At 49.4% G+C, this 14600-nt stretch overlaps 1 protein-coding gene across 2 annotated transcripts in view; it reads left to right on the top strand.

Moving 5' to 3' along the window:
* CUX1 (cut like homeobox 1) overlaps window positions 1-13413 on the top strand; it is a 423932-nt gene extending 410519 nt beyond the window's left edge. For both annotated transcript variants that reach the window (XM_043964600.1, XM_043964601.1), the window contains exons 21-23: window positions 9533-9613; window positions 10363-10427; window positions 11345-13413. In XM_043964600.1, coding sequence (XP_043820535.1) covers window positions 9533-9613; window positions 10363-10427; window positions 11345-11405 — 207 coding nt within the window. In that variant the 3' untranslated portion in view covers window positions 11406-13413. The remainder of the gene's footprint in view (window positions 1-9532; window positions 9614-10362; window positions 10428-11344) is intronic.
* The last annotated feature ends 1187 nt before the right edge of the window (window positions 13414-14600 follow it).

Genomic DNA, 14600 nt, shown 5'->3' with positions numbered 1-14600 from the left:
ACACCTGCTCTGTGCTCCAGGCTAGGACAGATGCAAAGAGAAGTCAGATGCCCTCCCACCTTGCCCTTGGGTGGCTTCCAGTCTATTGCTTCAAAGGAGGGGCGAGACCACTGTGGAACAGAAGCCTCATCCTTGCTCTGCTGCTTCCTTGCCCCCTGATGTGGAGCAAGTCACTTCCCTTTTCCTTGTCAATAAAATGAGGGGGTTCAACTGAGGTCCCTTTCAACTCTAAATCTGGGATCCTATGAAGTTGGCCTTGAAGGATGTTTAAGTTTGATCTAGAGAGAGGAGGCTAATCAAGGGCTGGGATCCAGAAGACCAAGGGGGCCTCAGTAGGAGCACACTGGGCGTGTGTGGAGGACACTGGCCTGACTGGAGAGGAGGGAATGAATTTGGAGGAGGAGTGGAAAACCAATGGTTGTTATGGGTGAGGGAATGGGTAGATGGTGAAAAGCCTTGAATGCCAGGCTGAGGAGTTTGGATGTGGTCTGAACGGTTCTAATCCACCTCCTCTTTGGAGGAAAATAGAGCAAAGGCCTCAGGTCTGAGAGGAGGAAGTGAAAGGTGGGTAGGAAAGAGGATATGTAGGAAAGTACCTAGGACACTGAACTTGGCATCTAGAAAATCTGGGTTCAAATCTTGCCTCAGACACTGCCTTGTGACTTTGGACAATTCATTTCACCTTTCTGTGTCATTTCCTCATCTGTAAAAAGAGAGAGTTGGACTCAATGACATTCAAAGGTCTTCCAACTCAAAGTCCATGATTCTATGAATACATGCATGGATGGATGGGTGGGTGGATGGATGGATGGATGGATGGATGGATGGATGGATGGATGGATGGATGGATGGATGGGTGGGTGGGTGGGTGGATGGATGGGTGGACAGATGGAGAAAAGCCTGAGGGGCATTCCAGAGTCCTTTTCTCAACCCTGCTCCAGCGGTGTGAGCTGCTAGAGAACGGGGATTGCCTTTTGCCTCTTTTTGTATCCTCAGCTCTCGGCACAGTGCCTGGCACATAGAAGGCGCTTAATAAAAGTAGACTGACAGAGTGAGTTGGCAGCCCATTCCCCAGACCCTGAGCTCTGCTGATCAGGAGTCCCATCCAAAGGGGGGAAGGTGCTGCATCTGGCTGTGCTGTGTCTCAAGTGGGCAGCAGGCTGGCTCTGGCCAAGGAATTTCCTTCCCTTGTAAAGTCCCCTTGAGTTCCCAAGATGGGCAGTGTCCAGAGAAGGGCTCCTTCCATGATGGCTGAGGTTTTCCACCCTGTTTTCTGTTTCTTTAGGGCCAGTGTCTATGACCCCCCAGCCCAGCCCCAACTCCCAGGGCAGATGAAAACGGACACACCCTAAAGCTCAGTGATTTCCCTTGTCTCCCCAGAGGACCAGCTGGGCCAGCTGCCTTCCTTCCTTCCCACCCCCCCCCCTTTTTTTCTTTTCTGGGAGCTTCCTGTGCTTAAATGATTAGGAAGAAGCTTAATTGGATTTTCCAAGGTCCCTGGTGACAAGGCTAAGGGAGCTGGGGCAGGAGGGTGGGTAGCCAGCAGCCGGCTGGGCAGCCCAGCTCCTCTTCCCGATACAGTGGGCCCAGTGCCCCCCTTTAGGGTGGTTCAAGCTTCCCAGAAGGAGGTAGGGCTTTCCCATTCCTGTTCCCACAGCCACATCCCCCTGACCCAAAGCTCACTGGGGTTTCCTTCTGTTCGTGTCTGTATGAAAGGCCTGTACCTCCTTCCATGATAAGATCCTGCCCTTTTCAAGGATATGGTTTGGGCTCAGAATTGAGTCCAAGCATCTGGCTGCATGGCCGATGGGCCTTGATTGTACACAGAACCCCAGCTCTGGGGAGTTCATGAGATCATTAAGTCACAGCCCTGGAGTTGGAAGGGCCCTCAGAGGCCGTGGAGGCCTACCCCCTTGTGTTGCCAGTAAAGAAACCGGAGCCCAGAGAGGTCCTGGGCTCATAGATTCAGAGCCAGGGAGGGACCTTAGAAGGCCCTCAGATCTGGCCCCTCATGGGACACAAAGATGGGTCACACCCCTAGTAAACATCTGAGGCAGGATTAGAACCCAGGTCTCCCTGATGCCAGGTCCAGCGCCTTAACCATGCTGCTTCTTTATCACAAATGTCCAGCTTGGGTATTTCTGGAAGGAGAGTTGGTGAGATGTCACAGGACCTCGGCAAACTCCATTCAGTTCAACGAACATTTATGAAATGGTTACTATGTGCTCATCCCTGGGGGTACAAAGACACCCCCCAAAAAGTCCATTCTTTTTTTAGGGGAACTTCACAAATATCAATTCAAATGTTTAAAACATGTTGGATGGTTTACTTAAACTCTCCCTAAGGCAGTGGATTGAGGCCTAAATTGACAGAAACCGAATTCAGCCAGTGTAGACAGTTTGGTTATTGTAGCATGAAGACACTACGATTAACCAAGTTTACACACAGATGTCTCTGGGGCCTCTTTGCCTGCGGTGGGGGTGGGGGTTGTCTCTGCCACCCAGAGGTTAATTTGTGGTAATTATCCCTTCAATGAGCTCATGGCAGAAATAAGAACAACCACTACCACCACCCCCTTCTCTGCCCCTAGACTTTTGCCTCTCAGGCCCCTGTCATCAAAGCCTGCCTCTTCATTGAAGCCATGTTGGCGCTAGATGGCTGGGACCAGCCCCCTCCTGAGAAAGGAAGTTACAGGAGCTTCCAGTGGCATCTAGGCCCACAAACAACCAACATCCCTTCCCTCCCACCATAACTGCCGAGTGTTTCAAATCCTACAGTGCAGCCTCGGCCTTTCATAGGATCAGAGACTGAGCTGGAAAGAACCTCACAGACCAGCTAGTCTAGGCCCATTCTTTTTTATTTTATTATTTTTTTTTAAAAGCTAGTAAGTGTCTGAGGCTGAATTTGAATTCAGGTCCTCCTGAATTCTATCTGCCCCTCTTTTTTATTTAAATTTTTTTTTTGCGGGGGTGGGGGGGTGTCTGTGTGTGTCTGTGTCTGTATGTGGCAATTGGGGTTAAGTGACTTGCCCAGGGTTACACAGCTAGTAAGTGTTAAGTGTCTGAGGCCAGATTTGAACTCAGGTCCTCCTGAATCCAGGGCTGGTGCTCTATCTACTGTGCCACCTAGCTGCCCTTTTCTATTTAATTTTTAAACATTTTTTACAAGCATTCCTTTTTTCTCTCCAACTTCTAGCACTAAAAAATTTTTTATTGTTTTTTTGGTTTTTTGTTGTTGTTGTTTTACAGGGCAATGAAGGTTAAGTGACTTGCCCAGGGTCACACAACTAGTAAGTGTCAAGTGTCTGAGGCTGGATTTGAATTCAGGTCTTCCTGAATCCAGGGCCAGTGCTTTATCCACTGTGCCACCTAGCTGCCCCACTGAAGATTTTAAAAAGAGAAAATCCTCATCACAAATATATGTGTGTTTCATATGTATGTCTATATAACATATATGTATGAGTATATATGATATATACATAAACACACACACATCTCCCAGCTAAACAAATTCCCAGATGGTCCGTGCCCACCACTGCATGTATCTCGTTCTTAGTCCAGCAGCTGCTGTGTGGCAGGATGTAGGTGGCCTGCTTCATCTTTGGTCCTCTGGAATTCCAGTCTGAATTGCACCGATCAGAGTTCTAAGGTCTTTCAAGTCTGTCTCTCTTTATGATGCTCCATCGCTGTAGAAATCATCCTCCCAGGCGTGCTCACCTCACTCTGCATCAGTCCGACCTTTTTGTTCTGCACATGGGGATACGAAGGGCCAGGCCGGGGAAGCAGCCAACCCAAGGTCACACAGCTACTAAGTGGCCAAGGCACAGTTTAAACCCAGGCTCTCCAACTCCAGAGCCATCCTTCCAGTCTCCGACTGAGCATGAGTCCTGGGCTTGGAGTCAGGAAGACCAAAGTTCAGATCCTACCGCTAATACCCCCAAGCTAGGTCTCCTGATCTGCCACTTGGTGATGATCACCGGCCTCTCTCGGAGGCTGGCTGCGAGGATCCAATGAGGTCACACAGGACTGCACCTCCCAAACCTGGATCAATGGTGGCCATTATTATTCTTACTCCCCAGCGACGTTCCACCCCACGTGCCGTGAATGTTGGCCCTGGACGTGGACCACTACCGAGATTCAGGTCATCAGCGAGAGGAGGAGGCCCTGCTCACTTGCCTGGCTTTCTTCTAGCTGCATGACAGGGTTCTTGCCAAGAGTAGCATTCCAGCGATTCTGCCAGGACCTTAATCTAAAGGAAACAGCAGTGGATAGAGCACCGGCCCTGGAGTCAGGAGTACCTGAGTTCAAATCTGGCCTCAGACACTTAACACACTTACTAGCTGTGTGACCCTGGGCAAGTCACTTAACCCCAATTGCCTCACTAAAAAACAAAACAAAACAAAACAAATAAAGGAAACAGCAGGCCGACAGGACTTTTCCTTTTCTCTCCCAAGGGCAGAGCCAGCCTTTGTGGAGCAGCCTTGGGCTTGTGACCACGCTTGTAAACAAACATCAAATGCCCACCCCCCAGATGAGCCAGAAGGAAGGGGCAGCAACCTCTGCCTGGAGAGTCACTTACCTGGGCTGAGCTGGTGAGAGGTGACAGGCCATCCCCTCCAGCCCCTTCATTTTGCAGAGGAGGAAGCTAGGACCCAGGGGAGTGACTTGCCCAAGGTTAAACAGGTAGTAAGCATCAGAGGCAAGATTTGAATCCAGTTTCTCTGACTCTCCTTCCTCTCTTGGGGCCTCAGTCTCTTCCTTTGTAGGTTTGAGGAGTTGGACTGAATGACCTCTTAAGCCTCTTCTAGCTCTCAGTAACCTTGAAGACATCTTGAAAGCAAAGACTTTTACCTTTGCTTCTGTATCTCCCTTGCCTGGTACACACATTAGGCGATTAATAAATACTTGATCATCCTTAGTTGAGCGCCATCTCCCCACATAAAAGGTATCCCTTCAAGCCAATGCATTGCAGCTCATGGCATTGTGAGTTCCCAGAGAAAACCACTAAAGGTGAAAACATACACACACACACTCACGCTAAAGCCTAGAACCTTTTAGTGCAATACCTCTAAGTTGATAAATCTGAAATATCAAGGTCAATGTGCCACCATGTACCCTCCTCTCTGTTCCGCTCTCCTACTCCTTCCTTCTCTCTTTTCCACTTCCATTTATCCTCTTCCTCATCCCCATTCTCCCCCAATTCCCTCCTCCCTCCCCTCCCGCAAATCTGTTCAATACAGTTAATAACCTGCCTTCTGCTAAAGGAGAGATTTGAGTGTGGGCTAGCTGAAGGGCAATATTTCATTGGCTACATCTGGGTCCCTCCATATCTTCTCTCCCCTCTCTCCATTATTAGCAAACCCCCCTCCCCATTTTCTTTGGGTTTCCTTCTGTTCCTCAGCACTGGAGTTAACAGGACCTGGGTTCAGCTCGTGGACAGGTTTCAGCCACAATTGGAAGCCAACGTGCTTGCTTTCGTAGTGCAGCCTTCAGCCTTCCCTCCCCCCCCTCTCTTCTTTCCCCCCTTCCCTCTTCATCTTTTAGCTGGGGGCCTCCAAGCTAGAAAGCTAATAAGCTCACAGACCAGGGAGAGAGGGGCAGGGCTGGTGGTTGGAGCGAGACATCTGTTCCTGAGTAGCAGAATGCAGTAGGCAGCTTGGGAGGAGAGTTAGGGGGGCAATAATGAGCCTGGCTCTGATTTCTACTGGGCCCTGGGGCTCCTCATTAAAGAACTCTCTCTGCCCCTCACCAGGCTGAAGCTGAGTTTCAGGTTTGTGGGGGTTCCCATCTCTGCCACAGCTCCTGATTCTGCATGGGAAGAAAAAAAGATGCCTGTGTCCCCAAGTGTCCAGGGCTACTCCCAGCCTTTCTTGCCTTCAGAAGGGTGAAGACTTAGAAGGGAATTGGGGCCTAGTCTACCTCCCTTCCATCCTCCCCCACCCCAATGTTCTCAGCCAGGTCTTCTATGCTGAGTTCAGAGCTAAGGATGCATTGATGATTCTATCCTGCAGCCCTGCACCCCAACAGCCATGGTAGGCTTATAGGTACCAGCTTATCTCATATGGTCAGGCCCATCCTTACCCAAACTCCACTACTGTTCTGAGTCCCTGCTTTTCTCTGGCTGGGGAGTGTCTAGCTACCCAGAGGGCTTCTGGGGTCTTCCCTCCAGAACATCACCCTTCTCCAGGTTTGCACCCTTTTTCCTAAGGGTTTACTTGTCCCCCTTGGGGTCATTAGCAAACATAAAGCAAGCAGACACCTGAGACAGACAGGCTGGGCTGGAAGAAAGCATACCCCGCAGCTTCCTGAGAAAGGTCCTTGCCAGGGTCAGCACCCCCAGATACATACCCTATCCTACGCTGGAGGGCCAGGACCAAATTCCCACCCCTGAATAGAACAGAGCTCAGGACAAAGACCCTGAAACTGCTTTCTATCTATGAAGGTGAAAATCCCTCTACCAGCATGGTGTGAGAGAGTAGGACAGGCAGCAGAAAAAAGTTCTAGACTTAGAGTCCTTCTTCTATCACTGGCTGTGTGACCTTGGGCAAGTCACTTAACCTGTGTGGGCCTCAGCTTCTTCAACTGTAAAATGAAAGAGTTAGACTAGAACTTGGATTCTTAACCTAGAGTCTGTGAACTTATTTTTTTTAATTCATTGATAATCGTAACTCACCATAATTGCTTTCCTTTGTAATTTTCTTTTCTGCGTCCCAAAACATGATTCCGAAATGAGTAGTAGGCTATGACACAAAAAAGGCCAAGAACCTCTGGAAGCAATGGTTTCTAATATCCTTTCCAACTCTACAGCTGTGCTCCTGTGAGAGAAGGCAGTGGGTCGAGCCCTGGCCTTGTAACCAAAAAGACCAAGGTTCAAATCCCACAGAAGACACTTCCTAGCTGTAACCATGGGCAAGTCACGTAGTTGATCTGAGACTCAGTTTCTTCATATATAAAATAGACATCATAATAATAATACCCACATTGTAGGCATCAGGAAGATCCCATAAGATAATGTCTACGTGGCCCTCTGCACCCCTTGGAACACTATCTAAATGCAAGCTATGATTGTTGTTCCTATCAGCTGAAATAATGAATGTTGCTTTAATATTTTGCACTGCGCCGCCCATCAGGCAGAATCAGAAGCCATCTTCAGCCAGACCTGGAGTGAATTTCTGTTTTGAAATTAAACTCAGACTATCCCATTGTCCTAAAAAGAGTCAGGTAAATGGAGGGACCTTAAAGCAGGAACAGAGGGGGTAGCTAGTTGGTGCAGTGGATAAAGCACCGGCCTTGGATTCAGGAGGACCTGAGTTCAAATCCGGCCTCAGACACTTGACACTTACTAGCTGTGTGACCCTGGGCAAATCACTTAACCCTCATTGCCCTGAAAAAAAAAAAAGCAGGAGCAGAGACCATCTCCCATGCCTCCTTCTCTGAGCCCTGGGGACATTGGGTCCAGTGTTCAAAGACTCAGGTTTAGCCCATAGGGAGCTAGCCCCTAACTTTCCCCAGTGATGTCATCCATCCCAGAAGGGCCTTCACCATAGGGGTCACCATCTTCTGGATTCTTTCCATTTTGTCAGTGCTCTTGATAAAATGTGGAGTCCAGAATTTGGTTCAACAGATATTTGTTAAATCCCAACTATGTGCAAGGCACTGGGGGATAAGAAGATGAAAATTAAGCTGCCCTTGACCTCCAAGAGCTAACATTATGCTCAGGGCACACAGTACATTTGCAGATGAGTAAATCAAAATAATTTGAGGGATGAGATGATAACCTTGAAGGAAGCTCAGGAATCTAAGAGGGAAAGAAATGGTATTCCAGGCATGGGCAAAGCCTATGCAAAGGCATGGAGATGGGAGATGAGACTCAACTCAGTACTCCAGGTGAGATCTGACCAGTGTAAAGTTCAGAAGGATTGACACCTCTCCTGTCCCAGATGCTGGGCTTTTCTTAATGCAGCCCATGGCCAGGTGGCATTTTTCACTACTATATGACACTTTGGACTCATTTTGAACTTCCAGTACACTATAACTCCCAAATCTTTTTTCCCATGCTTCCCCTACCCTATATTTGTGAAATAGATTTTTTGAGCCCAAGTTTGTTCTGAATCTACCCAACCATATTATTGTCTAGCCCATACCTCATAGCCAGTTTGTTCACAAGGATAGCACTGAGAGACTTGGCCAAATTCTTTGGAAAAATCCAAGTAGACTGTGCTGGTGACATTTCTATGATCTATCAAACTAATAACTCTTTTTTAAAAAGAAAGGTGAGGGGGGGAAGCTAGGTGGCACAGTGATAAAGCACCAGCCCTGGATTCAGGAGGAGCTGAGTTCAAATCCAGCCTCAGACACTTGACACTAGCTGTGTGACTCTGGGCAAGTCACTTAACCCTCATTGCCCCACCCCCCCCAAAAAAAAGGTGAATCCCTTTGAGTCCCTTTTCAGGGAAGTCATGATGGGTTTTTAATGATAACCACTTCTCTTTCTTTCACAAACCATCTATTTTATCATGTGTTCTAGAATCTCACCTGCCCTTGTAAGATAGACAAGGGGAAGCATCCTGAGCATTGTCAATGGGTTTTTGTTTGCTTGTTTTTTGATTTGGAATTAGAGGACCTCCCTTTGGATTCCAGCTTGGCCACTTAATCACCTGCGTGACCTTGGGCAAGTCACTGGACCTCAGTTCCTCAGTTATAAAATGAGAAAGTTGAATTAGACAGTCTCTGAGATCCCTTTCAGTTCTAAATCTATGGTCCTGTGTTTCTATGAAGGAAAAACATTTTCAACTGTGGGACTGTTGCAAGCCCAGGTAAGATGTTGTTTCCTGGGACAAGACTGGCTGCTGTCCTTGGTTCTGATTTCTTTGAGCACTCCCTGCCTCACATCCCCCTGTTTTGATCTCTGCCCACCACCAGTGAACAGCAGTCTTTTGAAGCTCCTGGGTTGGGTAACAGCTCAGTGGAATGTGTGTGTGTGGAGGGGGGGGCGGGGTTGGTAGAGAGTGAGCCAGGTTAATTGTCAGCAAGGCCTGGATTCAAATCCCACTCCCGACACATGCTCACTATATAACCCTGGTCAAATAAATTAACCTTTCTGAGTTTTAGTTTCCTCTTGTGTAAAATGATGATAATATATTAGCATCTGCTTGGTTGTTGTGAGGATCAAATGAGATCATATACTGCAAACCTTCAAGCGATATACAAATATCAGTTGTGGATAGGATGAAGGATCCTCAGCGGTATTTCTAGCCTAACCTCTTATTATTATAGATGTGGAAACTGAGGCCCATGGATATGAAGTGACATGGCCAAGATCACATAGCTAGTAATCATCAGAGGCAGGATTCTAACCCACAGCCTCTTACTCCAGAGCCAAGAGTCTTTGCATTGTGCTACGCTGCTTCCCTCCATGTTACTACTGTTGTTGCTTGCAGTTGCTGTTATTATTTTTGCCATGACATAGGCCAACACTGTGCATCAGATGAGTAAGGACCTCCCCGTCTTCTTACTCATTTCTTCCTCCCTAGGGGCGACTGATTCTCTCCAACAAGATGGCCCGAACCATTGGCTTTTTCTACATGCTGTTCCTTCATTGCCTGGTCTTCTTGGTAAGTGGATAGAGGAAAGAACTTGAGGCCCGTGGAGTCACTAGGAGAAATAGGAGCCTGAGTCAGTGGGAGGTGGGAGGGAAGTTTTCTGGTAAGATGTTTTGCTCTCGAGGGAAATAGTTTAGAAAACTCAAGCCCCCAAGCTTCACCCACAGGTGCAGGATCCAAGAAGTGTGTAGCAGGTCTTCTGCTTCTGTGCCGAGAGCATTTGGTCCCCTGCAATTCCTTCCCCTTTCCTCTGAGGCCTGAGTGGGGCTCGCCCATGCTATGGATGCTAGAAAAAGCCAATGAGTCCACAGGCTGACTTTGGGGCTGGGATCCTGGCCCTCGGTGGCACCATCATGCTATTATCCCAATCACTCAGGAGCCCTGGAGCTCACCTTCTCCACTCATTCCATTACTCCTGTTCTCTCCAGAAGGGCTCCATCCCTCCCCATTCTGCTGCCCTCAACAGGCACAGTGCCCATACCCTTCGCACATCTCCAGGCTGTGGGCACACAGGGAGAAGCCTGGCTCCAAAGGCAAAGGAGCTGGGTCCGATCCCATCTCTGATACTTCCTGCCTCCAGGACCTTGGGCACATCACTTAGTCACCTTGGGCCTCAATTTCCTCATCTATAAAATGAGGGGGATGAACTAGCCGGCCTCTGAGCTCGATGATCCCACGATCAGAGAAGCTGGTGGTCATCAAGCACCACCCAAAGGGAAGAGAAGCTTATCACTGAACTAATTGTGCCTTTCAATCACCAGGTGCTGTACAAGACAGCGTGGAGCGAGAGCGTAGAGAGAGACTGTGCAGCCTACTGTGCTAAGAAGTATGTATGATCCAAGAGTGTGCTGTTCACCTCTTTCTCTTAAAGAAAGCAAAAGAAAAGAGAAGAGAAGGAAGGAAGGAAGGAAGGAAGGAAGGAAGGAAGGAAGGAAGGAAGGAAGGAAGGAAGGAAGGAAGAGAGAAAGAAAGAAAGAAAGAAAGAAAGAAAGAAAGAAAGAAAGAAAGAAAGAAAGAAAGAAAGAAAGAAAGAAAGAAAGAAAGAAAGGATGAAAGAAAGAGAAAGATAGAGAAAGAAAGAGAGAAAGGAAGGATCGAAAAAGTAAGAAAAAGAGAAAGGATCAAGGAAGGAAGAAAGAAAGAAAGAGAGATAGAGAAAGGATCAAAGAAGTAAGAAAAAGAGAAAGAAAGGATCAAGGAAGAAAGAAAGAAAGAAGAAAAAAGGATCAAGGAAGTAAGAAAGAAAAAGAAAGGAAGAAAGACAGAGAAAGAAATCACCTCAAAAGTGTTAGAATGGCTCTATTACATGTACAATAACCACACCTGCCTCAGTTTCACGTACCAAAATTTCACCAAAAGAAATGGGGGGGGGGGGTGGCGATTGCTACTTGGATGAGCTTCTTCCTGTTCAGAAAATAGGATGTTTCCATTTGTTTTGTCTAATTAACTGTCGATAAAGATGACAAGAATGGGGATGTGAAAGCAAAAGCAGCTTGGTGTCCCATCTACCCACCCATCATGGGTTTCTAGCCCCTTTGGGATCTGTTTCCCTCTTCACGCTCTCTCTCTCTCTCTCTCTCTCTCTCTCTCTCTCTCTCTCTCTCTCTCTCTCTCTCTCTCTCTCTCCTCCCCTCCCCTCCCCTCCCCTCCCCTCCCCTCTCCTCTCCTCTCCTCTTCTCTCTCTGCCCCCTCCCCCCCCTCTCTCCCCACCCCTGGTTTGATGTTTTTCCTTATTCTCTGCAGATATGCCGACCACTTCCACAAGTTCCATGAGAATGGAAACAATGGGGACATGTGGCAGTGATGGGGAGGGACGTCCCCTCCCCCAGTGCCCAGTGGCTGGACCAGCTTCTCCACTCCCTCTCGCATGGGTTGCATGTGCAGTTTCCTCCGTGCATGACCCTCCTGGCTTAGGCTCCCCTAGAAAAAAGCAAACCCAAACCAAAGCGCAGCAGAAACCAGCCCTCCCTTCCCGGGCCTCTCCCTGAGTCTCCTCCTGCTCTCAAGTTCCAGGACAATCTCAGACCTTCCTCCTTCTTCCATGAGCCTCAGGGTCAAGCAGACGCACTGAGAGCAGGCAGTTCCTAAGTGTAATTGGGTGGGTCAAGCTTGTCCTGGTGAGCCTGGGGCTCGTCCCTTGGCTACCGATGGCCCTGCTAGTGAAGACCTGAGGGCTGAACCCCAGCTGGGCTTGGGGGGCTTGCTCACCCATGGGCTACGCCTCCCTGTGCCCCAGGATCGACCCCTTGAGGGCCCATCGGCAGCATCAGAGTTCAGAAATAGCCTTGTCCGGGCCAAGCAGAGCCAGAGGCTTCACTTGTCTCTGTGCAACCTCTGGCCCCAGCAGACGTGCAGAAGGAGCCCGCTTCCCGCGGCTGCCTCAGTAATGCCATCCTGCTGGACTGCTGATTAAGTTACCATCTGATTCCGTCTGAGGCTTAATCTAATGGACTTTTCCTAGGCCTCTTGGAGGCCTTCATCTGGGGTTAGCCGAGAGCAGCCGTGCCCTCCCAACCCCCTCCACCATGGGGCCTCCCCAACTTGGGGCCAATCAGCAGCAGACCAGAGGGCCAGGCCAAGTAGGTGAGGGGAAGCCCCTTTGGGGTTTGCTTGGCTGGGAAGCCAGCAAGCCTCCAGGCCCCAGACTCTGCCCCACACGAGTCAGAGCAAATCGAGAGTTAGTTTGGAACTCAGAGAGCAGTGACCCTTGTTATCTCTGTCCATCCCTGCTCTTCCCCAACTAACAGCCAATGGGGAAACAGGCACTCTGGGAATGACGGGGTCTGTGACTCCACCTGGAGAAAAAAGCCTGCCCAGACAGGAGTTCCAGGGGGCTGATCAGTTTCTGCAGGAGCTATTTTCCCTTCCTTCATAGCTTCCCCGCTAATTCCCGTTAGCTAGCTTTGTGCTTTCCTGTTGAGTCAGGATTTTGGCTTTTAAGGCGAGAAGATGCCTCTGACAACAGGTCCCGCTGCTGGGTATTAACAAGCCCGGCTCTCTCTCTGTCCCTCTCCAATAATGGTACCTGTGCACGTGCTCTTACACCTCAGCCAGGTGCAGTGCCTGCAACAAGAACAGAATATGCATCTGTGTTGGGGCAGGGGACAGGGAGGTGGTCTGCATGCCCAGCAGTGCTGAGGGCAGTATTGCTGCCATCTCCAAGAGGCCTCAGAGGGATGCTCAGTGCAGATCTTCCTGGCTTGCTTACTTGGTGATAGGTCTCATGTGCTCCCTGCCAGCCCATGAACAGCCTGTGGGGTTGGTTCAGAAGCCAGTCTCAGGAGGCTGCACCTGGGTTCTGTTATCTCCCTTTGGCTTCACTCCATCATGGGCATGGATTCCCACAGCCTGTCCCCCTTTCCTCGGACATCAGCATTCAGGGACTATTGTGGCTTTCCATCATCAGCCCCGCCACAGGGCCAGCCTCTTATGGGGCAGGCTTTAAGGACCGAGAGATCCCGTCAACATCTCTGGCGGACACAGGAGGCTGAAAAGAAATTATTTCCATCACACAAGTTCAGGCCCAATCAGGGATCCTGGGAGGAGCCAGGCCATCAAAACTGAAAATTATCTGGCTTTTTTTTTTCTCTTAGAATTGGCTTGGGAACATTTACAGGGTAAAATCGGGTATGGGGTTTGGGGTTTGGGGTTTGGGATCCAGGCCAAATGGATGCCAGCCTGCTTTGGAAAGGGCATCCCAACAAAGCCTTGGAATTTTAGATTTGCTAGAGTAGAATTGATTTGCTGTTTGCATCGAGTGCCTTCCCCCCAGTACTTGGAGAAGTTTGGAATAAATTTATTCATGCATTCAACTGTGTGATCATGTGCTCTTTGTGCGATCCAGTCACTCAGATGGTGGAGATCTCACGCCCAGCTGGATACCTCCATTCCTTCCTGCCCTGGGCCACCCAGGAGACCCAAGAAAGGGACCCTGCTGCCCAAGAAGGCAGTGTGGACCTGTGCCAAGGGCACACTGGCTCTGGAGAGAGAGGACCTGAGTTCAACTCCAGCCTCTTACTCTTCGACCTTGGGTGAGAAGGTTGCCCTGGATGGCCTCAGAAGTCTCCAGCTCTGAATCAATGATCTTAATGAATTCCAGGCTCAGGCCTCTCAGTATGAATGGAGCACTGTCCACTTCACTGCCAGGGAAGAAGGACATTAATCCTCAAAGAAAATCCTCCCTGTCTTCTGCCCCATTTCCTAGACCAGGAATGCACGACCTCCCAGCTGAGCATCTGCATCCCATACCGTGGGAACGTTTGTGGTCCCCCTAGGGCCTTGCTGCTCTGTGGAAGCACGCGGACAACGAAGGGACACAAGGTTGTCTGCAGAAACTGGGATGTCCAAGCGGGAACAGGGAGCCCCTTGCTGAAGTTTGTGTGAGGAACCGAAAGAGTGTTGTTCCTTGTGGGATTGGCCACACGTGGTCAAGTTTGTGGTTCCCAGGCCCCACCTGTCCAGAGTGATGACCTTAAGAATAAAGTGGCCCCAGTGGACAGGCAGGGAAGGAAAGGGCTCTTTGTGTTCAAGGCTGGTGCCCGAGGCCCAGGCTGGGTGGGACCAGATCTTCCTGGCTGGGATTCTCTAGAGGAAGAAGTCATGGGTGTGGGAGAAGGGGCAAGTAATGGGGAGGCGGTGGGGGGGGGTGGGAGGGGGGAATTATAAAGGAGAAAGGCTAAAACATTTTGCTCAGGGCAGTTAGGTAACGCAGTGGATAAAGTACCGGCCCTGGATTCAGAACTACCTGAGTTCAAATCCAGCCTCAGACACTTGACACTTACTAGCTGTGTGACCCTGGGCAAGTCACTTAACCCTCATTGCCCTGCCCCCCCCAAAAAAATATTTTGCTCAACTGTGCTCACTTGTGACAAGGGAGGGTTCATTTGGAGATGAGAGAAGTTAAGATCCCCATCCCAGAGAGGAAAAGTTACTTGCTCCAGGTCACATGGATTGTAAAGAGCAGACCCAGGTGTCCCAATGCAATTTTTCTCACTATGCA

The sequence above is a fragment of the Dromiciops gliroides genome, chromosome 4, assembly GCF_019393635.1.
Source record: "Dromiciops gliroides isolate mDroGli1 chromosome 4, mDroGli1.pri, whole genome shotgun sequence".
Taxonomy (NCBI): domain Eukaryota; kingdom Metazoa; phylum Chordata; class Mammalia; order Microbiotheria; family Microbiotheriidae; genus Dromiciops; species Dromiciops gliroides.
This window is presented reverse-complemented; position numbering and strand designations above follow the sequence as displayed.